The following is a 27,291-nucleotide window of genomic DNA, read 5'->3' as shown; positions in this document are numbered from 1 at the left end:
TGGCACTGCAGGATTTGAGTCCCTGGCGGCGTAGTGTGTTACTGATGGTAGCCTTTGTTACTTTGGTCCCAGCTTTCTGCAGGTCATTCACTAGGTCCCCCCGTGTGGTTCTGGGATTTTTGCTCACTGTTCTTGTGATCATTTTGACCCCACGGGGTGAGATCTTACGTGGAGCCCCAGATCAAGGGAGATTATCAGTGGTCTTATATGTCTTCCATTTTCTAATTATTGCTCCCACAATTGATTTCTTCACACCAAGCTGCTTGCCTATTGCAGATTCAGTCTTCCCAGCCTGGTGCAGGTCTACAATTTTGTTTCTGGTGTCCTTCAACAGCTCTTTAGTCTTGGCCATAGTGGAGTTTGGAGTGTGACTGTGTGGACAGGTGTCTTTTATATTGATAACAACGTCAAACAGGTGCCATTACCACAGGTAACGAGTGGAGGACAGAGGAGCCTCTTAAAGAAGTAGTTACAGGTCTGTGAGAGCCAGACATCTTGCTTGTTTGTAGGTGACCAAATACTTATTTTCCACCATGATTTGCAAATAAATTCTTTAAAAATCAGACAATGTGATTTTCTGGATTTTTTTCCCCATTTTGTCTCTCATAGTTGAGGTATATCTATGATGAAAATTACAGGCCTCTCTCATCTTTTTAAGTGGGAGAACTTGCACAATTGGTGGCTGACTAAATACTTTTTTGCCCCACTGTATATGCCTATTAGAAATGAAAGATTCTTTTTTCTTATATAAAACCAAGCAACTGTGTCATACTTATTGATAAGTTACACATCCCAAATTTTGCTGTTAATGAAAATGCTTTTATCACACAGAGTGAAAACCATGCCTTTTCTTCAACTTTAGTCCAATTTTAGGGTTGCCATGCTAATCCTTCATTGTCTATACAGGTAGTCCTCAGTTAATGACAGTAATTGGGACTGGAATTTCCACTGCTAAGCAATGTGGTCATAAAGCACGATGTCACGTGATCGGATTGCTTAGTGGTGGCAATCTCAGCACTCCTCATTGCCATTGTTAAGCAAGGATGGTGGGTCATTGAGTCCCAGGCAGCTGTTAAGCAGGCTGGTGGGTAGGTAAGGTGTGGTGTGATCATAGTGGGGCTGGGGGTGGCTATTGCCAGGCGGGGGAGGGTATATGACTTGCCCGTGAGGTGCAGCATGAGCATGGCGGGGTTGGGGGTGGCTGGTGCCGGATGGGGGAAGGTGCACAAAAAGGTGACCAGGAACAACAGGAGGCAGAGGTTGAGTGTGGCAAGGCCGGTGATGGCTGCTTCTGGATAGGGGAGGGTGTGAGCAACTTATTGAACAACTTGCAACCTTCCCTGCCGGCTTCCCCATTGGCTTTGCTTGTAGGAAGCTAGCAGGGAAGGTCACAAATGGCAATCATGATCGTGGGACACTGCAACTGTCATAAGATTGACAAGTGCCCAGATCGCTATCATGTGGGGGTGCTGTGGTAGCTGGAATTTTGAGGACCAGTTGTAAATCTCCTTTTTCACCGCCACTGTAACTTCAAACTGTCACTGAACAAATGGTCAGTAAGCGAGGAGTACCTGTAGTCTATAATTCTGCTATTGTTATTTGGTTACTGTTAGATCAGAATTTACTATGTGCTCAAATGTACACAGCCAGATCTTATTCTATGGGGTTCAAAGCCTCTATGGCGATTTGAACTCATGGACCCTTGTATTTTATATGACTGCATGTTGAACTCATGTTGAAGATAGGTTTTGTTTTCTTACAAATGAAATTCAAGTGTTACATGCTATAGGAATGGAAAACAATACAAGGTTCGAAACATGCTGTAAGGACCAAACCTTGTTTCCGACTCTAGTAATTCCAATTTCTAAAACAATATAAGTTTAATAACAATATAAGTTTAATAACATTATATTGAAATTCTGCTTCTTTGTCACATCCAGATGCGCTGGAATTACGTCTAAGCAATTTACATACATACAAGTTAAAATGTAAAGGTAATATGCATCATACATGAAACATGCTCCAACAATAATTCACAAGAGAACAAGTATGAGAAAGCTGTTTCTGTTGTGCACAACTGTAGATGACAGCTTCAAACTGAGGAGCTGACAATAAGGAAAGTACAGAATGTTTTTCAGCTATTTGCTACTTCAGTCTGGATATAAGACTAATTCAATACATGGCAGAGATAAAGCAAGAAAGGAACCCATCTGACAAGTTGTACAGGTTCGCTGAATCAGATGTCCCTTATTTCCCCTCAATAGCTTTCCTAACCAATTAGCTAAGTACAAAAACATTATTTTTTACAGATTGCCTAGCAGTCAGACATTTTTGTGATAATTTCTCTTTCATTAGGTACTTGTATATTGTAGAAAGAAATATATAAACAAGTCCTTAGCCTCAGTGAACTCTGCTTAGTATTCAATTTTATTAGAATATGCAACAGTTAAGTGGGTACATGCAAGAAAAAAAAAATACAGCCATATAACCCAAAGCACAAAATTACCCTGTTTCCAGGGTACAATACTACAGAATCAAAAGGTGCTACCTACAATAATTTAGTCTCAACACATACCTTTAAAGTTCCATCAGCTGAACAACTAGCCAAATATTTATCATCTGGTGAAAATCTGCAGTGGGTTACAGATCCTTCATGGCCAAACAGTGTATTGCGACAATACTTACTATTCAGATCCCAGAGCTGCATTTAAGAATAGTAGAAAAAGAAAAAAGGAAACCAAGAAGAAATGAACGAATGGATAAAAAATAGTAGAAAATTATTTATTTTGGCTTTTCTGCAAAACATTAATCACTTGTTTAGCAACAAAAATAAACTTGCAGTTTGCAGTTCTCATTAGGAACAACCAGATTGCTGCTGACAAACCTTATTTATTATATCTAGAAACAATTTTATAAACACAAGTATTTGGAAAATGGAAGGTTATTCACTATGCTGTCAGTGTGCATCAGTTCTAATCCATTTTTGCAGTCTAACAGTACTTAAATGGCCTCCAGTGGCTAAAAGTGGGAACAACAAAGTAACAAATCTCAAGTTCACATATTTCAGGAGGCTTCCACAAATTCTCTAACTACCATTAAATACTCAGAGCCATCATTACAACTGTAGCTACATGTAAATATCAATATGATTTCATTTATTACTTACTTTGATATAAGTATCATTTGAACATGTTGCTAGTAAATGGTGACAACTAAATTGGCAGTAGTTGACCTGCTCTGTATGTTCTTCGAATGCACACACAAGATGACCTGTTCTTGAGTTCCAGACCTAAAACGTTGTACATAATAATTCAAACATTTTAAAAGATATTTATCTAGTATATATCAATTTCTAATCTAAATTCTAGACAAAGCAGATATGTTAAATATCTGTGTACATAAATGTTCTTTATATTTTACCAGGTAGAAATTTGCTGAAATACTGAATTTGAACATGCAAATGTAAGCAACCTATATAACAAGAAAACTATAGCAATCTAGATAAAACAAAAACTATGCTTACAAAAGATAAGTCATCCCAGAGACAGCTGGTATATTTCATACTGTAAGATAATTAGCTTCTTACACAAAGGATAAAGTTATGTAGGTTTTAATATTAGATTCAGAATTTGTCATCTACTCCTTGCAGCTCTAGACATACATACAGACATAAATAAGCAATTATTACTACAGTCATTAGTCTTTGTACTATAAGATGAAGAGAACATATTTCTCAGTAGTGAAGCACATGGTTTATAAGTGGAAAGTCCCAATTATACATGAATGTTTTAAGTGGACAACCTATAAAGCCCTACATGAATGAGACCCTGGAGAGTTACTACCAGTTAGAGTTGAAAACACATCCATTAAATAAAAAGTTACAATGGGTTTGGTTAAAAGGCAATTTTAAATGGACAGTGCCACAGGTATCAAGATGGAAAGGTAATTTTGAGCTCCTAGAGGAAAGATTGAATATAAATTGTAATATTAACATAACAAAATAAATAGGGCACTTATCTCCAGGAAATGTCATTGACAAATTTAAGGTATTATTATTACGTATTAGATTGTTTTATCCTGCCTTTTAAAAAAAATACTAGACAACCCATGACCCATTGGGTCATCGTTTCAGAGATATTTCCTTACCTAAACAGAGAAACAGAATGACCAAGGGCAAAATTTGTGGGGGTGTGAGCTACTTACAACTTGCTACAGGTTTCCCATTGACTTTGCTTGTGGGAAGCTGGTAGGGAGCGTCGGAAATCCTCCCTCCCTCCCTCCTTCTTTCCTTTCCTTCCTTTCCACATATAATATAGGCTTGCACCATTTGCCCTCCCCTCATGGCCCTCAGGAGAGCCCTGGTGAAGCCTTTTCCTCCTCAGCTGACCCATGGAATTGCCTGCTACTTTGGTGGGGGGAGATGGAACAAAGAGAGCTGCGGACTGTGAGGAAAACTGCACTCGCATTCCCCATTCTGGTATGTCCCCAAGGGACCTCTCCCTTGAGGGAGGAAGAGGGCTAATTTGTCAACCGCCAGCACCCCTCAGCCACCCTTACCTCATCAGCAGGCATCCGAGTTGCTCCCTCCTCGTTCCCTCAATGCCCACTGCCGTTAAAAGATTTCAGATTTTTGTCTCGGTTCCAAAGCAGCCAATCACCACTTGCCTGTCGGGCCTTGCCACCAGACGATTAGGCACAGGGGACAGAGGGAGGCAGGAAAGAGGTCAGGGATACACCCATGATGATCATGTGACCTGGACTGAGTGTGGCAGCACAGCAGCGGAGCAGTGCTGAAGTGACCATAAATTTCCCAAATTTCAATTCCACGTAAATAATGGGTCCCAGATTTTGGACACATTCTGTAAGTTAGCCCATTTGAGGTACCTTGGTTCAAAAATTGTTGCCCTATGACTCAATGTTTCGCCCAGTTGAAGGTTACAGACACAAGAATTTTGGTAGTATATAGGTATAATTCAAGGTGCAAACTTACTTAATTTTCCTGCCTCTTATTTTCCCCACAACAACCCTGTGAGGTGGGTTGGGCTGAGAGAGAGTTACTGACCTAAAGTTACCCAGCCAGCTTTCATGCCTAAGGAAGGCCTAGAACTCAGAGTCTCCTGGTTTCTAGGCCAGCACCTTTACCATCAGAATCCAAACTCCACATTTCTCTACCTAAACTATCTCACAGGTTAGCTAAAAGACCCTCATCATCTCTTGACTGGATTATTGCAATGCAATCTACATAGAGCTACCTGTGAACACTACTTGGAAGCTATAGCTAGTCCAGAATGCTGTGATGCAGGCAGTGGTAGGCACATCATGTTACACCCATGTATCATCTCTGCTTTGTGAGCTGCATTAGTTGCCAGATGACTTCCATATACAATTCAAGGTTATCGTTGATTATCACCTACAAAGCCCTACAAGGCACAGAGCTTGGTTATTTGAGAGACTGTCAATCTCCAATAGTTTGTGCCTGGTCAATGAGATCAAACAGAGTGGGCATGCTGTTGATCCTCTCAATTAAACCATGTCATATATCAGGGCCTAGGCACCTTCTCTATTGTGGTGCCTGCCCTCTGAAGTCATATGGCTCCCAACGTCCCAGAAGTTGTTAAAAACATAGCTCAGCTCCCAGGCCTGAGGTTAGGGTCAATGCTGAGCGTTTGTCAGTTTTTGCTGGTTTTACTCTTCTGAACCCATGTGTTTTTTTACAGTTTAGGTTTCTTTTCTTTGTCTGTATTGTAAGCTTCCCAGAGTCTTTCGTGAGTTGGGTAGTCCCCAAATTGAATAAATACATAAGATAAAAAAATATGACACGCTAGAGTAAGAAAACATTCATTCTTAAAATATAATGCAACAACAAATCCTGAAGAGGCAGCTTTTCCACGATCAAAGACACTTATTAAAAAATTCAGCTTCTGTGGTCCACAGAACATGGCAGCTACATTACTAGAGAGAATAAGACTGAAATGTTGGGACCTTTGGGGTTTAAGTTTGCTTAAGACCAAATATTTTAGAACTTGTTTTAATGAAAAAATTATAAAAAATGGTTGAAAAATAACTATTTGACATTTAATATTGTTAGTGTAATCTTAGAGAACTCTAGGGGTTGCAAAAAATGGATACTCTTTTAATCTATTACTGAAATTTATTAGTTTCTTATTGGCTACAGTTAAAAATACAGGTAGTCTTTGCTTAATGACCCCAATTGGGACTGGCAATTCCATCACTAAGTGAAGCGGTTGTTAAGCAAAATATCACGTGACTACCCTGCTTAGCAATGGCAGTTCTAGCAATCCTGGTTGCAGTCGTTCAGCAAATCACTTGAGGTCATCAAGTGAGACATCATGTGATTGTGACTTGCAACCTCCTGCTGGCTTCCCCATTGACTTTGATTGTCGGAAACCAGCTGGGAAAGTCAAATGGAGATCACATGATCGTGGAATGCTGTGACAATGTTAATGCACAACAGTTGTGAGGCACCCGGGTTGTGATAATGTAACTGCAGGGATGCTGCGATAGTCATAAGTGTGAGTAACAGTCGTAAATCACTTTTTTCAACGTTGTAACTTCAAACACTCATTAACAAATGGTTGCTAAGCGAGGAGTAACCTGTAGTATTAATTCATTATGCTCAAGAGGATGAGTGATTTTTTATAATATGCTTACCTTTACTTTTTTATCCACTGAACAAGTGGCTAGAAATCTGTCATCCACTGAAAAAGCACAGCAGAGCACTTCATCATCATGAGCTTTTATTTCTAGGAGCTTTTCTCCACTTTCAGTTTTGAAAACCTACAAACAGAACAACAAATATTAAGAAACTAGAAGTGATATAGAAATGTTATATCTACATACAAACCTATACACAAATAAATGTTGCAACCTTTTCTACTTTCCAAAAGGAAAAAAGAAATGAAAGGCGAGATTATTAACTTTCAAGTCAACCTCAGCAGTACTAAATAAAAACTGGCACTTTTTATAACAGGTGAATATACATGTCGATCAACCAGTAATTTTGAAAGTTTCAGAAAAATCAGAGCTTCCAATATCTACACAAAAATCTACTAAATCACAGACAGGGTAACATTTCAAAAGCAAGGAGTGCACAGAAACCTAAGCACAGAACAACTGTAGCTAATCTGCAGACTTCAGTTACATGTAATTATCTACTATCAAGGAAAGAAGATGAAAAACACAATGGGAGTTAAATACATGATTTAAACAAAATCTGTTTTTTTCTCTAGGGTTTTTTTTTAGAGAGTTAAAATCCATGCTTCCTTTCTTTCAAGCATCTTGAGCATGTGTCAATGCATTTTATGTAGTTTAAGTTGGTGGGAAGCGGGTAATAGTATGTCTCTGGATTAGAGATCCCAGCTTGCATAGAATAATGTGAACTTGCTTGGAGAAAACTATGTATTAGTTGTACTTCTGGTATACTGGTTCAAATTTGCCAAAATTACCTGGTACTGTTCTTGTCAGCAGGGAGGAATAAGTGAGTTACTTAGTTTACACCTCCCCTGTATTAGTAAAAAGTGGTATGTAAGAGCCATGATTGTTAAAATCAATGATGGAAAATGAAGATCAGTATCAATGAGTCCACTGTTGATTATCATGATATACCAAAAATTGTGACATGGAATGTAATAAAAATAAATGGCAGAGTACAAATTAACAAATGAAAGCAAAACAAAAAACAAAACCGTAGGTATGTTGTATATTTATTTTAAAGAAGGGAGAAGATAACATAAATCTGAATGAAAGTGGCCTGCTCTTGGGAGTGTTGTTAATGCAGGGAAAATAAGGTGATGACTTAATTAGGAATTAAGTGGCTAAAATGGATATCAGAAAATACTAATTAATATAATCTAGGCTGTGTTGAATACATATGAAAATCCATAATTTGGTGATAGTTGCATGTTATGCTGAAGTGACTGGTGATAATAAAAGAACCAAGGTATGACTTTTAAGAAAAATTGTTCAATATTCTGAATGAATGTGATCCAGCAGTGGGGGGATATGAATGGATGAGTGTATATTTATTGTACAACCTAATTTATTCTGTATTACCTGACTTAAATCCCTAGATGGAAGAAATGTGTAAAATTTCTACATATGAATTTTACCAATGCTGTGGAAAATCTGATCAATATTTCATGAGGAAAATTATTTTGTTTTAATATTTAATTCTGTATTTAGTTACTGCTTTACTTTTACTTTTCATATAGAATAAAAGCATTTTTAATGAAAACGGATGGTTGAGATTGAGATGAAAGAGTATATGCCAATAGTTATGCCATCTGATGTCCCAAGGATGAATGAGAATAATAACTAGTGATTGCTTAGAGAAAGTACTGATGTTATGAGGAAAATAGGAGGTGGGAGCATTAGGTATATATACTGCCTTGAGATGACAAAAATAAAGGCAGGATGGATGGATGGATGGATGGATAGATAGATGGTTTAAACTCAAGTCTATCTATATGTATACCTGGCAATAGAACAAAAATAAATCTAAAGGTATGAATGACTTGTCTATAATAAAAGACAGAAAGAATCAGTGAAGGATACAAAGTGATGAGGTTCTGAATGTGGGACTGACCATGTTTGGTAATGTCAAAAGGGGATACTGAGGAAAAAGTAGACATGCAAAAAAAGTGAAAGAAATTAAAATGAAAGCAGAATGAGTGCATGAAGAGAAAATACAGGTTCTGTATGAAAAAACATTAGGGTTACACTCCTCTTCCAACAGAATGAATGGAAAGTAAACTTAAGGAAAGATAATGTGGAAGCTGCTTGGAACTAAGTGAACAGAGTGCCAGAGAAGTGTTTGAAGTTATACTGAAAGAAAGTATGAAAAAGGATGTTTGATGGAATGATGAAATGTCAAGCACTGTGAATGTGAAAAAAATTCATATAATGAGGCTACTAAAAACAAGGCTGAGAGAATGGTACTTGTACTGAAGTATACAGAGAGAGAAATACAGTTAGAAAAATATAGTCAAAGAGAGCATGGAATATTGTAAGAACAAAAGAGGTAGACAAATGCAGCAATTTTGATAGAAATTTTAAAAATGTGTTGGAACTCAGTCAAAAGGACTAACTAAGGACTGTCCAGCAGAGTAAGTGGAATAAAAAAAATCTGCAATAATTTTGAATGAAACTGACATGGGGGAACGCTGGAAGAAATATAGAAATTTGTAGGGGAATGATACTAATAAGTGAAAAGATGGAATTGAAACAAATACTATAAATGTTAGTGTTCACAAAAAAAATTCATGAAGTCATAAATAAAAATAGCAAGGCTGAAAGTGTAATTGGTATAACTGGAGAAATATTAAAATATGGATGTGAATTGCTTTTGGGGTGGCTATGTGACCTGTTTAGTGCATTAATGAAAAATGAATGTGAGTCAAATGATTGGAAGAATGTCATTATTGTTCCCCTATTCAAAGGAATAGGTAATGAGTAAATGCAGAAACTACAGAGAAATCAATTTGGTAAGTGTCCCTACAAAGGGACAGTTATTCTTTTTGGCAGAATTTTGATTGAAAAGATATGAAAAGTGACAATAAGCAAAATGTAGGAAATGTGGTGACACTTTATGCTAGGAGGCTGGTGTGCGGACAATATTTTTCGCTTTTCAGCAAGCAACTGAGCAGTGCAAGAATGTTTATTATACAATGTGGAAGTCTATGATAAAGTGAATAAGCTTGAACTACTAAATGTTTTGCATGACTATGGAGTTGAAGATTGGCTCCTGAATGCAGTAAGAACTGTATGTGATTAAAAATATGGTTCACATGGTTCACACTGAGCAAGGAGCAAGACAAAGATGTGAAATGTCCCCATGGTTGGTACTGTATTTATGAATAAACATATGAGGTATGCTTCTGAAGATGATAGAGATATGTTGGTTGGGAAGGTGAAAGAACATATACTTTGGCATGCAGATAACGGCACAGAACCCAAATGATTTACAGTGAATATTAGATGTATGATTCAATGAGGAGTATGGATATGAAAATGACTACACCATGACCAAGGTAGCTGTGTTTGACAGGGAAAATAGATTGAACAATTTTAAGTTACACACAAAAGGTGAAAAATCAGGGCAAGTAGATGAATCTGTGTACCATCATAGATTGTTTACTAAAGATGGGAAAATGGAGGAATGTTTATCTTGAAAGGAATGAATGATTGTTAAAAAAAATAATGACTAAGTGTAAGAACATTTTCTGCCCATTTTATTATATGGATGTTACAGTTGGAGAAACGTAACATTAAGTGGAATGTGGGGAGAACTGATTACTTAAGACGTATGTATGGTAAATAAGAATGGATGCTAAATGAATGTGGACTGAATACAAAAGGGATGACCAGAATGAATACAGAGGCTACTTGCAACTCAGGCTATTCTTTTCCTCTTTTTTCTAGATGAAGATATCGCATCAGTCAATTATGTTTCTAGGTTGGTGTTTCATTTTCCTGAGGAAATCATAATTGCTACATTTGATTAACCCAAACCACCATTTACCGTCATTGGATAATTTATAAACTATGCTCCAAATAAGAAATAGAACCTTATCATCTCACCCCAACATGTGAAAGAGGAAGAACTAGGAGCAGGGAGCCAGACAGTACTCTAAACCACAAAGCTACACCATAGTATACACTTCATTAAAAATAATCTAAATGGAGGGCTCCTTATGCGAACAATCAAAGAAACTGTACAACTATTCCATCCACTTCCTTAATGGATTTTCTGTTATAAGAAAGAAGATGAAAGACAGAAGAAAACTATAAATCCAAGGCACCATTCACAAAATGCTGAGAAGAAGGCAGGACAATTGATAACCAAAGACCAATTTGAAAATATTTCTAAAATGTAACAATATTATATAGTATTCATTTGATACAGAATATATATGATTACTACTTTGTTGTGCTGATATGATACAAATTTTACCTGCAAAGTTTTATCTGCTCCACATGAAGCTACTCTTTGTTGGTCCTGTGAAAAACAAGCATGGTAAACTGCATCTGTATGTGGATGCACAACCAAACGGTACATGTTCTTCACTGATGTTTTATTGCTAGATTATAGAAAAATAAGAAAGGTATTACTTCACTATCTTTTTTAAGATTAGGTTTATATTAACATGTTCAATTTATCAAATGATAACAAGCCACACAACATGTGTGCAAACATAATTATGGTACATAAAAAACTATTTTTTTATTTTTGAGGGACTGTAGTCCCTAAAATAATAATTGATATTCAGGGCCTCAAGGGTTGCATTAAAAATGTTATTCTTTTTTAACTGAAGTGAACTTTTCACATTATCAGCAGTTACTTCACCTCTCCATATTTCTTGGGTATACGTATATTATTTTAATTTCATATAAAAGTACACATACATGTCTCAACAAAAAAACAGAATTAAAGCAGTAAAATAGAGGTACAAGTATCATGCATGACAATCTATTTGTAATCTGAGTAATCTGTCTTCCTACTATATGAATACTAAGCATAAAAGAAATGTATTATAGTGAATTTAGGACTTGAGTTTGGAAGGAGCTTCCACAGGAGCAAGCAACAGCATAGTATGGAACAACAGAGCCGCAGGAGTCACTTTAGCCATTGAGTCCTATCCCCACTTAGTGCAGGAATCCATCCTACCATCTCTTTAGATATTAATTGGTTTCACTTTCAAACTACCCTTTTTCAAACATCAGTTGAATCTAATTTCTTCTAATTTAATTCCAGCAGCCTCCTTGTTTGTACTAAAACCACAGTCCTGAAGAACTGCTTGAAACATTCTCCCTATTTAAACCTAGACAATATGCAAATCAGCCAGTATTCAGTCAATGCAAAGCATCTGTGCTCACAGCAAGCATTTTCTATTTTTCCTCAACCAGAAATTCAGTGTCCTGCATTAGAAAAACTGGTACTGAAATATTCTGAGAAACAGAAACGAGTTTCAGCAGCCAGTTTCTATAAAGCCTGGATAGAATATTCTGTATTAAAATACAGAATATAACTTTTAAATTGCATGCACAAAAAGTTTGCTGTTGAACTGGGATTAAATATGTCAATATCTATTTAACAGATTTGGAAAGAGATATGAAAAACAGATAAATGCTTACATCCATTCCACATAAAAAGATCCTTTATTAAGTTCTTGTTGAGCTCGCAGTTTCGCTTGTTGATATACTTCTGAATCTTCCGGCTGACACAGACCCAGCTGTACAATGTCTAGAAATGGATGATGTCCAAGGAGATGCCCATTCAAGGACAGAAATTCCTGGAAGTTTTCACGTGCATGAGTATCCTGTGAGTAAGAAATATTTTTGCATAAAAATGGTGATTGATAATGTCCTGATTTAGCAAGGAAAACTGAATTAGATGGAACCATTACTGGTTATACAAATGCGTTTACCCCTTTTTTCCCTTTCCTCTCTTTGTTGTTTTTTCATGCTGCTAAATTTAAAATTACAAACTCATTGGGAGGAAGGACATTTTTATTTTGTTTACAAAAAAAATTCAGAGAATAATCTGTACTGATTCTATACAAAATACTCTAGTCATTGTTTAAAAATATCCTTAGAGGAAAAAACCTTTATGTTCGTGAATCAAGTAATATATCAATTCAATTCAATAAAACCTGACATAATTTTAACTGGCAGAGAACTGTTGAAGTTAGCTGGTAAATTATAAAAATTGAACAAATAATAATTACAACTTATTTTACATATTATCTTATCATACCTTCTGATCCAGTATTTCACTATATTCAACATATTCGTGAATCAAATGAGCAGGCCCTACTAATTCTGTTTTCATTTTAATCCAATCTAGTGAGAACATGAGAGCACGCAGCTCCTGAAAGAAAAATTGCAGAGGAAAGATGTTATATTCAACAAAATTTTAAACTGTTATGTAACTTTATATTTTTAGGGAAAAGAATGAATTTATAATCCCAACATTCCTTCACAAAGTACAAGCAAGATTAGAAATATTACTGAAGTTTATACTTTCTTTCATTATTCATGTATGCAAAATGACTCATCAGTCTTTGCTCTAGGTCTAATTTTCATAGGATCTAACATATTACAATCACTTGGCTAATGGGTGGCCTTAGAAATTGGACTAATAACAGTAAATAAATGACATACAAACTACTTCACATTTATTACATTAGTAAACATACTTGCAAATGTTAAATCAGGGTTTTTAGACTGTTATTCTATAATATTTCAATTTTTGCAGAATCTATTACACTGAATTACCATTTATTTATGACATTAGTGAAATATGCACACACTTGTTTGATTCCGCATTGGATCAAAGAACAAAATATTTTATTTCAAGAAATGCATATGAAAATGTATACAGGAAAAATTGCAGGTATAGAACAAAAATATATTTCTTGCTTCTTGCAGGTATAGAAACAAAAATATATTTCATTTTAAACCATAGACCTCTTTACAAAGTTTCATAAGAAAATTAATTCCCCTAGAAGGAAACTCTTTTCTTACATACAAGGATATGGAAATAAAAGTCAGTGCAACTTACATCATGCATATTGGCACTTGCCATATGGTAAGCCAGAAAATTATACCAGTACATGCAGTCCTCATCTGATGGAATAGGCATATAACACTTATAGTATTTCTTGAACTGATGAACTACTTTTTTATGTAGCTCCTATAAAAATTAATTGTTTATTAATATAGTAATGGCATTCGAACTAAAATAGTTTCTCTACTTTGTGGTACAATATTTAATAAAAATCCCCAAAAGTTACACTATTATAAAAATAAACAGAGTTCAGTAATCTCTCTTGCCCTATTCACAAGGTGAGAATGTTGTTATGTTCTGGTGAGTCAGGGGAACTCTAATATGAAACTAAAAGCAAAACCAACTAATGTCTAGTTCTTTAATTCTAACCTGAATGTTGCCTGCATGCAACTATGCACAATATTCCAAGCTTGTAGTGCTAACAGGCACTGAAGGCAGGGCAAGTCAATGTTTTCAATTCTGAAAAGTGGACAGAGGTACCAAACCTTTGTTGGATGCAGAATTAGAGCAAACATTCACAGCTATTAATTAGACTAAATTCACATAAACAACCAATACCTATCTTAGGAAGTTGGACCATTGATCAAAATAAAAACAAGGCTAGTTTTACCAAGAAAAATTCTACCAGGCAGGATCAGAGAATCAAAGAATCAAGATAATCTCTGGCCACCACCAGCAAGATCTGACCTCTACTCTTCAATAAGTTGGAGAGATCTTATGGTGGCTTTACCTACTGACCCATGTATCGTTCTTCTATGCAGATTCAAAGTAGTATATTTTCAATCTCTTCTGTTTTCCAATTTTATTTATTATTTGTTACATTTATATGTTGCCTTTTGTCCAGGAGCTCAAGGCAAGAGAACCCTTAAGTAGAAATTTAGCTTTAAATTCGACATCTGTCTTTCTAATCTATACTTTTATCCTTCTAGGTGCCCTGCTTTGAACCTATTTTCATGCTTAAACATTATTGCTGAACCTTTGTAAAATGCTTAACTGTTTGCCAAGTGAATGCTAGTTGAATAACCTTAATCCCTTTCCCTATCATTCTATGCCCATAGCTCATTAAACTGCATATCAAAGTTAAAGTATTATCTCAGCACCTTTTGTTTTGGACTGTTTTTCTCTCTTTTTGCTTGCACAGACTCATGGCTAGCCCACATGACAAATATCTATTAATAAATAGATTTCCCACATACACTATCAAAACACAGATTTTATAAAGTACAATTTCAAAACTATTTGAAAAGATGAATTAATATTGAACTAAAAAGTAAAGTCTCCTTTGAGTTTAGCTATTGATTATATGTGTGTGTGTGTGTGTGTGTGTATTTTACATATGGCAACACTATGAAAGTGGTTTGCCTTTTTCCAGAATATTTTTTCTGAGTGCCCAGTCTAGCTACAGTTGTAGTGCCTGGTGATCTCCCATCTAAATGCTGACCAGGCTTGTCCCTCCTTAACTTCTTGAGATCAGTTAAATTCAGCTAGATGTTCCCACTAATAAGTATAAAATAGAACGTGCAACTGCATGACAACGAATTGTAATGTTATATTATGAATGGATTTTGTATACTGACTAAAATATACTTGGCTTCCTAGATACATCACTATTCAAAATTAAAACATACTTGAAGCTGACAGCAATTCTTCTCCATAAGAAAATCAAGTTGGAGATCATGCAAATAATAACAGAATGATTTTCCATTTCGATCACAAAATAGCAGAGATTTGTTGACAAATTCTTGCAGTATGTCTTCAACTTCTTCAGTCTCCATATCCCAAAGAATACAGAATACCTAACATGCAAACAAACAAAAATAGGTGAATGCAATGAACAATGTGATTGGTAGTTTTCCCTTCATTAGGTAGAAATAATTTGAAAAATTCAAGAGAACACAATTAGATCTCATTTGTCAAGTACTGAAAAGATAGATTCTTAGTCTGGAAACTATTTCACAGACAATACACAAGCAAATCCTGGGTAAGACTATCTTCAATTTCCTAAAATTGTTCACTGTGCTATTTATTTTGTTAAATATTGATTGAAAATAAGCATTTTAAAGAATACTTCTTTATTCTTAACAGAATAGTGACTGTCCTTTTAAAATCAAAACAAAAACTATAATAGAATCTCAAATTTAAATCTGCAACTCTGATTTCAGAAATGAAATGAACTGGAACATTAAGTTGCTAATTATTCATACTTTTTCCTTAGATATATACATGTTATTCATGGAAACAAGAATAATGTTTGTACTGTAGATTATAAGCAAACTAAAGAATCTGAGGTGTGATTGTTAACTTTGTAAATTTTAATTTGTACTGGCAAAATGTATACTATGATAGTGTTTTTTAATTCTTTGCTTTGGAGAAACTTATAACCCTAATGAACTTTTTAATTAAATGACTTTAACAAAATGTTTAAAATATTTAAGAAGTTATCTAGATATTTATACAGCAAGCATAATGAAATTAAATATTGTTAAGGTTACAACCTTAGTCATTCTTAGGTTGAAGTATGAACTACTAAATACAGTGCAAATCCTATTGATTTCAGTGGAAGAATGCATATAAACTAATCTTATAAATGCTATCAACAATTTTCCAGACAGTAAATATAAATCTAACAACATTCAGTTAGATTTGCTATTAAGAAACCATATTTTATACACACACACACATGTATGTATGTATTTTAAGTGCTAACCAGCTCTGCAGAAATTGTATAATGCCTGCAAGTGACCTAATGGCTAAATCTGAAACAGACCCACTTCTGAGCTTGCACTGAAGGAGAAGAGATTCAGAGACTACAAATTAGTAATAATTGCCATGGTTATAAGACAGATGGAAGTGTGCTCACGAATGGGTACCATTATAGCAACCAGGTTTCTTTATAATGTTTGGAAGTAAGACTCTTTCAAATACACATTTTAATAAATGCCCAGTTTTTTTATCTGTAATATAAAATGATATTCAATCACCATTAGCACCCTAAATCATGTTTTACCCTCAAATCACTGCTTTAAAAATTATTTTACCTTTGAAGGCACTTTAACATCCTTTTGAAAAACAGAGAGATCTCTGTAATAAACTTTAAAATTTTCTGACAACATATCAACACTTATGGACATTGCTTCATCAAGTGCTTCATAATCATAAGATGAAGATTTCCTTATTCTTTTAAATTGTTTGTTCTGAAGTTGTCTAAGGTAGTATTCCCAGCGATTGGGAAACTCTCTTAATAATGCTCCTATTAATGATACCACGAGAGGAGAACCTAAAACAGAAGAATAGGCAAAAGTAACACTGAACAAAAAGAGATCAAATTGCTTTTTGAAGCAGTTATTGGAGAAACTATCAAAGCTATCAAGAGAACAAAAATGTTAAAAATTCCCTAACCATTCCCCATCAAAGGAAATGATTACTCTTTTCAACTTAGTATTCAAAAATACACTTAAGAACATTCACCTTCATTCCAGAATAGGAATTATTTCTTTTGTCCCTTAAAAAATATGAGAATCTGAAACATTCACGGGGTTTATTTGTAGCCTCTTCCTTTCTGGCTTTGGGCTTTGGAAGCCAGATGCACAGAAGAAAATGCAAAAGGAGTTTAAGGAAGGCTGCAAGAGTAATGCAAGTGCGCAGTCTATGAAGTGCTGAGATACTTTCCAGAGGAGCAAAAAACAACAACAACAACAAAATAAGCCATTTCTCATATTTTCTAGTTACTAGAATACACACTGAAACTCTGGAAAGGCAAATCATACAAATTAAAATAGCAAACAAGGCCCAAGTAACTTTGCCTTTTAAAAATTTAATAACACTAAGTTGCTCAATGACTAGGAGTTAGGTTAGATAAAAATTAAAAATAATTACAATTTTAAATTAGCATTTATGCAGTTACAGGTATATTGAAAACTTACCATTACGTTTTTGATACAGAGGCTCATTACATAAAATGAAAAAGTTTACCTTTGCATTCTCTTACAATATGATCAGCTTTTTCCGGCAGCTCTGTTACCTTCATATTAACGAATAGGGATAATATTTCAAGTGCTTTTTCACGTGATAATCCACTTTCCACAGAAACTTCATATTTATTGCCTGAATACAGGATCAGAAAGAAAAGGTTTGATTTAAAGCATAAATAAAAGTTTCTCCACTGCCAAGGTAAAGTGCTATCCACCTATCTTTGAATCAGCAAAAATTATATTGTCATGAGGTTTGCTGCCTCCATTGCCAATCCTTGTCCTGTCTCAGTTCTCATTCGGTTTTGAATAGTTCTGTCCCGCTTATGCGTGTGCAATGCATGGTAAACAAAGCAACTGGTTTATCCCACAGGCACTGCTTCTTCTGCAGGATACTAATTGGTACTAAAAAAAATCATCCGACAATCATGACACTGGAATAGGAATTTAACAGTCTGGTTGCAGGACTCCTTCCTGGGCTCCTCCCTCCTGCACCAAGGTTGAATAAACAACAACAGTAACAGAACAGAATTGTGAAAAGAGCTGAGTCACAAGCAGCACTTTTCCTTAGGATACCCTTTATACAAGCAACAAATGCCAACTTCTACATTCCTCTGAACTCTGGGAGACAGTGAGGATGGGATGGGGTTGGTCCCATCATTCCACTGTTTCACTATTTCAGCCTGTTATACAATTTCAAGCCCTAGCAAGTAATCAGGTATTTCAGGTGCTGATACGTCCAGTTCTTCAGGGAGACAACAGCCAAACCACAGCAGATGAGGCTGAATATGGACTGGATAGGACAGGGTATACCCATATCATACCCCTGCTGGTCACTGGTCTTTGGCTCCAATATAATTGGGTGGGAAAGAGTAACAGATTTTACACAACTCGTAGCTGTTGTTGCACGCTCTTGCTTTAAGAGGGCAAATGCTACTTTCACAATGGAACAGAATGATCTAAATTTGTCTCACCCATGGGCTGGGGATGAGATGTCAGGACATGCTTCTTCCATGTTTAGATACAAATGGGGAAAGACCCAGAGGGGAATTTATGTATTTATTAGAATTTTCACAATTCTGAATATCCATTTTTAGCCAGTGCACTTAAGAAATCTCAAGGTCTGCATTCAGGTGATCACTATCTACTATTCAAAAACTGTATGGTTCATTTGGAATGTAAATATGCATGTCCAAATCTACAGCTGTACATATACTGATATATCCATGAAGACTCTCATGTAGATGACAAAACAAATTGGAATAAGTAAACTGTATTCATAACTCACTGAAACTGGTATGAACAAAACTAAAAAGCTTCTTAAATCAGTACTTTAACATAAATACCTCAATGTACATTTTTTTGCATCTCATTTTATTTATTTATTTATATATCACATTTATATAGCCGCCCATCTCACATAAAGCGACTCTGAGCGACATTATGGAAATGCCTGAAAAACGCTCTGCTGAGCACCTCCAATGTCTCCAGGCTTCACCACTGCTGCCAGCTCCAGCATTGCCACCACTTTGCTAGCCACCAAATAGCTGACTGGGGCATCAGGTATGTCTTTGTGGCTCGTGATTGGTTTTAATTTATCAGTGCAGCCCTTTCCCCTCTACAAGTTGTGCAGGCCTGCTCTAAGCCTGCTTAGAGAGATGTGTTTCAACCTAATTCTCCCAATATTTAGGAGAATAGCTAAGCTTTTAACTCTTAAACTGATTTGAACTGCCTAGACATTTATTCTCATTTTAACAAAATTGATTTAATTCTTGTGTTTTATGTTTTATATTTTGTATACTGTTTTATTCTTGTAAATCATTTTGAGTGCTTATATAAGCAGAAATTTGGGGTCAGGTTAACAGCGTATGTGTTACACAATCAAATTATTTTCATTATTTTTTTACCTTTAAGGAAAAGGCTACATTAAAGGCTACATTCTATTAGCATTTTCTTATATATCTGTTCCATTTTACCAAGTTTTATATAATTAAAAGGAGGTAATACTCATTATTCATGTATATTTACATGATAGTATTACTGATTATATATTGTTTAAATCACTCCTAAAAGAGCTTGGAATTGTTTTATACCTATAAGAAGCTGAATAATATATTCTAAGTTTCCAGGATTCTGTACACATTCTCTATCTCCCATTTATACTTTACTTCTTACAGAATATATTTTGTTTTGAATTCTTAAATCTGCATTTTTCTAACTAACTTTCCCCACAAATCTCAAATATGTAGGATATACTATTCAGATTATTCACCATAAATTAAACAGGAGATAATATTAACAAGATAATCCTTTCCTCTTCCAATCTCTCTGTCAGAACTACTAACAGATACTGTACAATTTTTCCAAGACAATACTATTTTTCTGCTTAATATAATGGATATATCACCTCATGCTCTTAATAAGGGTTAATAGAATAATAGCAACAAAAGTCATACCACTATGAAAGGTAACATACATGAAATAAATGAAATAAAAATGTATAGGTTATGCAGGGGACGAAAGGAGGAAAACACAACCCTTACCAGTTACAGAATCTGTTACACTCCTGTCTCTACTGGTGATAAGAATCCGGCAGTGATTATCAAAAGCTTTTAGAACCCAGGAATCCCAAATATCATCAAGTACCAAGAGAGATCTATTACCACCAAAAAAAAATGATAAGCTTGAAGTTAAACAACATTATATACTTAAGAAGGTTCTTCATATGTAACAGTACATTTCCTTTTTTAGAATACTTCTACCAAAGTATTAGTAGACTTTAGTAAGTTTAGTTTGGACTAAACAAGAGCCCATGTGATTCCAGAAAATTGTTCAATGAAAGAATACATGTAAAGCAATGATTATACAAATAAAACACCAGACTGACAATTATTAGCTTCATATGGAAACAATTCACCAGTATTTTTGTTATAAACTGTGTATGCTAGAATTTTAAGCAACACAGAACATTTATTGCAAACTTCTATAAATATAGGAATTTGTAATGAACAATTCTAGTCAAGCTGATTTAAAATTAAAGATCTCAGACACAACTCTGTTCTACTGACACTACCTTGGGTGCTTGCGCAACAGCAACAAACGAAGGCGATCTTTTGCTTCCTCAATATTAAATGGTGGCCTTTGTGAATAAGTGAAGTCCTGGTCTAATCTCAGACAAAGATTTTGGAGTTTCATTAATAGTCCTGTTTTATCCTGTTTTCCAACAGAAACCCAATGCACTCCTCCTGGGAAGCAAACTAAGAAAAAGATGCATGTTGAAATTAAAATATATTAGTGAACATTAGTGAGCCTTAGTGAACATTAGTGAGCCTTAAAAAAAATTCCAAAATATACTGAGATTAGGCTTTATAAAAAGTTAACTGAACAGTGACAATCAGCACTTTCATCTGCTTTTTTCATCTTCCCTAGCCATTCCTTTTATAAGAGTGAAAGCTTGAGAGCACAGGCTGTCTTTTTTATAAGGTGCATATGCACAGTCAAATTATCCTCTCAAGAATCCTGTTGCTGCTACAACAATAAGCACGAAACTCCTAAATATTAGAAGGCTCCATGAGGCCCAAAATACTACATGTATCAAGCTATGTAATTCTATACCTATTATTTTTACACTTGTCTGCAGCACTTGACTAACCCTGGCTGATGCTGAAAATGTAAGCAAGTTTGAGACTGATTAGTACTCAAACAGGAGATCACCAAACTGAGCAATAAAACAGGAGTTTGGCAGGCAGGCAAGGCCACTTTTTTTGTTGCTCTTTCTTCATCAGAACATAGTGAATGGAGGAACTGCTCTCATGATCTGCAAGGGTTTATTTTCCACTTATTGTTATATTAACATATATACTCGTGGATAAGCTAAGAATTTTAGGTGCCAAAATACACCAAAAAATTGGGTTTGGCTTATCCACGGTCTATCTGCAGGTGGTACATTTTTCACAATATTTTGATTAAAAATTCAAGGATCTGCTTATCCCCAAGTATATTCAGTAATACTTTTTAAACGTATCCCTATATCCCATAAATATTTGTGGATAAGCCCAGCTGCGGATAAGCAGATCCTTGAATTTTTAATCAAAATTTCATGAAAAATGCACCACCTGCAGATAAGGGTTGGCTTATCTGCAGGTGGGGCATTTTTCATGGTATTTTGATTAAAAATTCAAGGGTTGGCTTCTACGCAGATGGGCTTATATGCAAGTATACACAGGATACTGTTGATATATTATATTTTACTATGTAAACTGCCACAAGTCTGGAGATGGTGGCATAGAAATTTAAGAAGGCAGGCAGGTATATTCCCTTGGTTGGGGATGTAACCTTACTACAGGTAGTCTTCAACCTATGACCATTCGTTTAGTGACTGTTCGAAGTTATGATAGCCCTGAACAAATGGTGCTCATGACTGGTCCTTGGAGTTCTGACTGTTCCAGCACATGATCGTGATTTGGGTGCTTGGCAACCGGTTCACACGACTAGTTGCAGTGCCCTGTGATCATGTGATCACCATCTGCCACCTTCCCTGCCGGCTTTCTCAGAAAGTCAATAGGGAAGCTGGCAGGGAAGGTCACAAGTCATTGGGGTAAATCTCCCCCACCTGCATATTCTCCCTCAGCCCCTCTGCACTCGTGCTGTGCTGGCTATTCATGCACCCTCCCCGACCCTCGCTGCACCTCCCTCGCACCCTCCCTGACCCGTGCTTGTGTACCCCCTCGCACCTTCATGCATCCTCCCTGACCTTGTGCATCCCCTCACACCTTCCCTGATCCTCACTGTGCCTCTCATGCACCCTCTTGCTCCATCCCCCACCCAGCAGCAGCCACTCACCTGCATGCTGGCCTGGGACTTGCAACTTCCTCTCAGCTTCCCCACTGACTTTGGTTGTGGGAAGCCGGCAGGAAGTTGTCTCACTTAACAACCATGGGATTTGGTTAATGACAGCAACCAGGACTGCAGGGATTGCCATCGCTAAGTGATGTGGTCACACTTTATGACTGCATTGGTTAGCGTCAGAAATTCTGGTCCCAATTGTCGTTGTAAGTTGAGGACTACCTGTAGTTACTTAGTATATTAGTGTTTTTAATGAAATGAAAATCTATGTTTATAATTTTAATGTCTATTATGCTATGCAAGTGAAAAAATGCAAAACTTAGTTAGACATGACTTAAAGATACGTGACTTACTAAGACTTCCTTTGTGTGAGATACTCTTAACATTTGTAATAACCGACAACTGATGCATATTACTTCTTTCCTCCCTTATTCATATTCCAAAATTATATTTTGGAACTGTATTTCACTTGGGCACAGTATGATTATTATATAACATGTTCAAAACTAAATCAGAATCTCTGTTTGAAGTGGATTCTAATTTGGAGGCAAATTACAATCTTCAATAAACTGTGAACATGAACTAACATGCTACATTAACAGAAATAAGATATAAATACCTTTTAAAAGACTATGGTTACGTAGAGCTTCCGCTGCCAAAACAGACTTTCCACAGCCTGCCATACCATAAATAATTATCCATCCTGGATCATTTTCTAACCTGTATAGGTTCTGTTGTATTTTTTTTACTAATTCTGGACGAGTGACAAATACTACTGGCCTCTGTGGAACTCCACCTTCACAAAGGGTAGTCTTAACTTAAATTCAGAAAGGAAAGTCAAACAAAAAACAATAGCAGCCATTATCTTAAGATAGTACAGAATAAACAACTCTACTAAACAGAATAATGCAATCTCTCCTGAGAATTCTTTAATTTAGATTATCACTGACAGCAAAGTAATTTTGGCTTTAATCTATCAAGTTTATAAGTGGAGAAAATAGAGTAGATCATTCATTTCTTGAAAGCAGTGAGAACTTTATGGTGAAAGGAACCAAATCTAGCTGTAACCTCAGGTTTTGGATCAGACAAGAGCATCCTTACACATGATTCTGCTGGAGGAAGGCTACAGAATGCTAATTCTATGTAGATATGGCATACTGTATGCATAATCTTATGTTCTTAAATATCCATTATTAAAGTATGTTGCCCTCCCCATCAGCATTAATTGCAGCAGTATAGCTAATACAGAATTTACATGGCTACCTAACTCATATAATGACTCTAGGAGGCTCACAACAATCAATAAAAATCAAAGATAAAAACAAAAATAGAAAAAAATTTCCCCAGGGGGCAGATCAAACAGCCTCCCACTCAACTGCCATTCCAGCCCAATGACTGGGGGAAGAGCCAGGTCTTCATGGCCTTCCAGAAGGTTAAAAGGGTAGGCATTCTTACACAAAGAAATTTACACAAAAAACCTCCACTTGTCTTACAAAGCTGGTCAGAGTCTTTGCTGACTGGAACAGCATATCATCTCTAGTAAATAAGAAAAATAACTACTAACCATATGAGGTTATACCATCCTCAGAATGTTTTCCATTTGAAGGTGAAATAGGGAGGCCATCTTGAAGGAGAGTAGCAAGATCTTTGTATCCTTCGTGAAGCAGAGCATTATAAAATGATATATATGCATCATTATCTTTGGCAATAATTATTTTTAGAAGCATAGCTGCTCTTTCTTTTTGTGTCGTCTAGTACAGAAAAGAACAAAATGTAGATTTAGTACAATTTATTTACCGTTCTGCTCTCTAAAATTCTACAAACTTCACTATGCGTTAGATTATAAGTTACTAAAATTGTTTATACTTGTGATGAAGGGGGAAATAATTTCTTTATATATTTTTTCTTTTTCCTTTATTTTCTTAGTTTGTATTAGTTTGTATTGTTGTAATTTTTAATAAAATTACTATTTAAAAAATCCTTCAATATGCATTTGATATTTTTTCTGGATTGATGTATCAGACATAATCAAGAGAAGATGACAACTGCTACACTATTTAGAAAACATTCTTGGCCAAGCTAAACACTTTTGCAATCAAATGCTATGCATCTCTACTCTAAAATAAGTTTTACTAAGTTCACTGGAATATACTTCCAGGTAAGTGTTCACAGAATTGCATAGGATTAATTAATTACTCTCAGTACAAGAACTAAGCACATACAATATATATCATCCTCATCTGTATATACATTTGTCCTTATCTGGACAACTGTTTATAAGGTCTTAGAAAAAAAATAGATCCAAAAGAATAATTGTATGTCAAAAATACAAGGTAACTGCCAAACCTCATTAAAGAATTACAATCTCCAAAGAGGGAAAACTGAAAGAATTGCAATACAGTTCTGACATTTTATCTATTTGATAGATGTATAATCTACCTTTTCTCCAAGAGCTCAAAGCAGCTTAATTTTGTCCCCACACAGCAACCTATGAAGTAGCTTGGGCTGAAAGAGAATGACTGATCCAAATGCATCCCATGAGTTTCCATGGTTAAAGGTAGATATAACTCAGATCTCCCTCGTCCTAGTCCAGCACCTTGACCGTTAGACTATAATGGCTGATTCAAACAGAGTGTGTCTATTCTGTTTATGTACTTATACATAATTACTATAAAAGCTATTATAAAGTTACACCAAAGTTATTTAGATTAGACTGAGGCTGCTATTCTATATTCACTAATTCCGAGAGTCAGCCTTTGAACCCTGCTGCAGAGGGGAGTGTTGTATGAGACTGGCTGTTAGTGGTACCTGGAGCATTTTTTAAATTTATTTATTTTATATATATATATATATATATATATATATATATATATATAAATATAATTTTATATATATAGATTACTGCATCAGGTATGAATGTTATTCAGTGTCAACGTATGATTGGAGCAGCATACCAGATCAGTAAGTAAATGAATAAATAAAAAATATTGAGCTCAATGAGAAACTATTTATTTAATCAAAATTATAAAACGCTTCAATCACAGTCACAACTCTTGAGTAGAAATAGATAGAACTACTCCAAAAATATTAGTTTTCCTACTAAAATCATAGTGAAAAAAAATTGTGTACTTAATTCCAATTGAAATGTGCAATTAACTTCATATGAATCCCACCTAATGTAGTTACTGAACTTCTATATATTTTTAACGCTGATATTTTTTCTGTCAAAAAATATCCAAAAGCACTCCGGCACTCAGCTTCAACAAGCTGTTATATTAACACAAATGAAAGCCAGAACAATCTTGGGAAATTTAACTCTAGTCTTTTGCCATTTCACTTCTGCCACACTTACATATCACTAACCCCTAATCTAATTGTTGTTATATTAACAAATTAATGATTACTAGTACTTTTGTGCCTTGGTTTAGTCTGAGTCATTTGTATACAGCAATATTTGTTCTAAACTAGATTTACACAACTTTTGGGGGGTTGTAGGTTGTGCCTGGGGTCCACATCAAAAATCTGGGTGCAGCTACATATGGCCTCAGGACTCAGATCATGCACCTCTGTTCTAAAACTGTGTATGTTAACCCAGTACTTCCATACTAACATAAACAAAAAAGGACGAAAAACTTTAATGACCTGAGCTTTTACTTTCTCCTCTTCCAGCGATGTCAAGGCAAAATCACCAATCATATGGTCCACTATATAAGATGTCTTGATATCTCTTTCCAAAGCTTGGCGGTTCTGAAGCAAATAACTTTTAGCTCTCTCATCCATTTTTATTGTTCCTTTTAGTTGAGTACAGTAATTCCATGAGTTAACCAAGACACAGAAAATTTCATAATTATAATATATGAATATCACTTATAAGTTACTTTAAAAATGATCAGACAGAATCATGGATTACTAGATAACACTAATCAATATTTCAACTTGCAATAAACTCTTGAACAGTTGTCAGGTACAACTGGACTTCAATACTGAAACCTAGCCACTACCACCAGTGAAAAAACTATTGCAGATGTCTGTGCATATATGTGGTTAGAGGTGTTCATCGTATTTTAATTTTCCTGAAAATATATTATCTTTTCCAATTATAAAATGGTACTAATCCCGTATAACTGCAGGCTCTGCAACTGCAGCAATACATACAGTAATACAAAGAATGAGATATAAGATAATTAAATCCAAAATTATGAACCTGCATCGCACACTGGTATATTATACAAATTATTCAATTGATCAGTCATTCTTTAAGATGCATTATTCCAAGTTTTGTTTAGATGCAGCCTTACAAAAAATCATTATTTTAGCATTTATTAGATGAATTTGCATCTCTTTTCAAATAAATTATGAAAAAGTAAGTTAACTTCATCTATACATTTGCTTTAAACAGCCAAGGAAAAGAGTCTATTTTGATATCTTTAAGTTATATCCTTGCATTTCTAGAACATCACATTTATATTTATAATTGAAAATTTAAAAAAATTACACAACCATTATAAAGCAAAATTTCAGAACATAAAGGCAATTTGAAAGTCAATGTTTAACATGAAATATTAATTAGCCTAAGATACAGAAACATGCTTATAGAAACAATGTAGGTTAATAAAATATGCTATTGCACACTATTAAGTATAGATTTGTATATAACAGCAAAATAAAGCAATATGCAGTAAAATGGTGAAATTTAAACACAAAGTATTGGAATCTAAACTGCACTTGCTTAAATGTACATTATCAAACACAAGATGCTTTGAATACATTACATATATTCTGACTACACAAAATTGTACATAAAGCATATACTGTTACAGTACGCTGATGCTGCTTGTACTATGCCTATTTAGCTGAAAAATGTATGCAACAGAAAGGTTCAATTCTTCA

The 27,291-nt window shown here is 35.2% G+C and overlaps 1 protein-coding gene across 1 annotated transcript in view; it reads right to left on the bottom strand.

Annotated features, from left to right (window-relative positions):
• APAF1 (apoptotic peptidase activating factor 1) overlaps nucleotides 1-27,291 on the bottom strand; it is a 62,814-nt gene that overhangs the window by 34,545 nt on the left and 978 nt on the right. Inside the window, exons 2-16 of the mRNA XM_007420190.4 lie at nucleotides 26,044-26,192; nucleotides 23,966-24,152; nucleotides 23,021-23,218; nucleotides 20,630-20,813; nucleotides 20,100-20,212; nucleotides 17,561-17,692; nucleotides 16,627-16,865; nucleotides 15,217-15,384; nucleotides 13,583-13,714; nucleotides 12,776-12,889; nucleotides 12,154-12,338; nucleotides 10,973-11,099; nucleotides 6,673-6,798; nucleotides 3,167-3,289; nucleotides 2,576-2,701 (exon numbers count right to left, since the gene is read on the bottom strand). Of these exons, the coding sequence (XP_007420252.1) occupies nucleotides 2,576-2,701; nucleotides 3,167-3,289; nucleotides 6,673-6,798; nucleotides 10,973-11,099; nucleotides 12,154-12,338; nucleotides 12,776-12,889; nucleotides 13,583-13,714; nucleotides 15,217-15,384; nucleotides 16,627-16,865; nucleotides 17,561-17,692; nucleotides 20,100-20,212; nucleotides 20,630-20,813; nucleotides 23,021-23,218; nucleotides 23,966-24,152; nucleotides 26,044-26,181 (2,292 nt within the window). The 5' untranslated portion in view covers nucleotides 26,182-26,192. The remainder of the gene's footprint in view (nucleotides 1-2,575; nucleotides 2,702-3,166; nucleotides 3,290-6,672; nucleotides 6,799-10,972; nucleotides 11,100-12,153; nucleotides 12,339-12,775; nucleotides 12,890-13,582; nucleotides 13,715-15,216; nucleotides 15,385-16,626; nucleotides 16,866-17,560; nucleotides 17,693-20,099; nucleotides 20,213-20,629; nucleotides 20,814-23,020; nucleotides 23,219-23,965; nucleotides 24,153-26,043; nucleotides 26,193-27,291) is intronic.

Source organism: Python bivittatus, unplaced genomic scaffold, assembly GCF_059951505.1.
Source record: "Python bivittatus isolate LINGU-HERP-01145 unplaced genomic scaffold, Pbiv_v1 ctg000330_np1212, whole genome shotgun sequence".
NCBI lineage: Eukaryota > Metazoa > Chordata > Lepidosauria > Squamata > Pythonidae > Python > Python bivittatus.
This window is presented reverse-complemented; position numbering and strand designations above follow the sequence as displayed.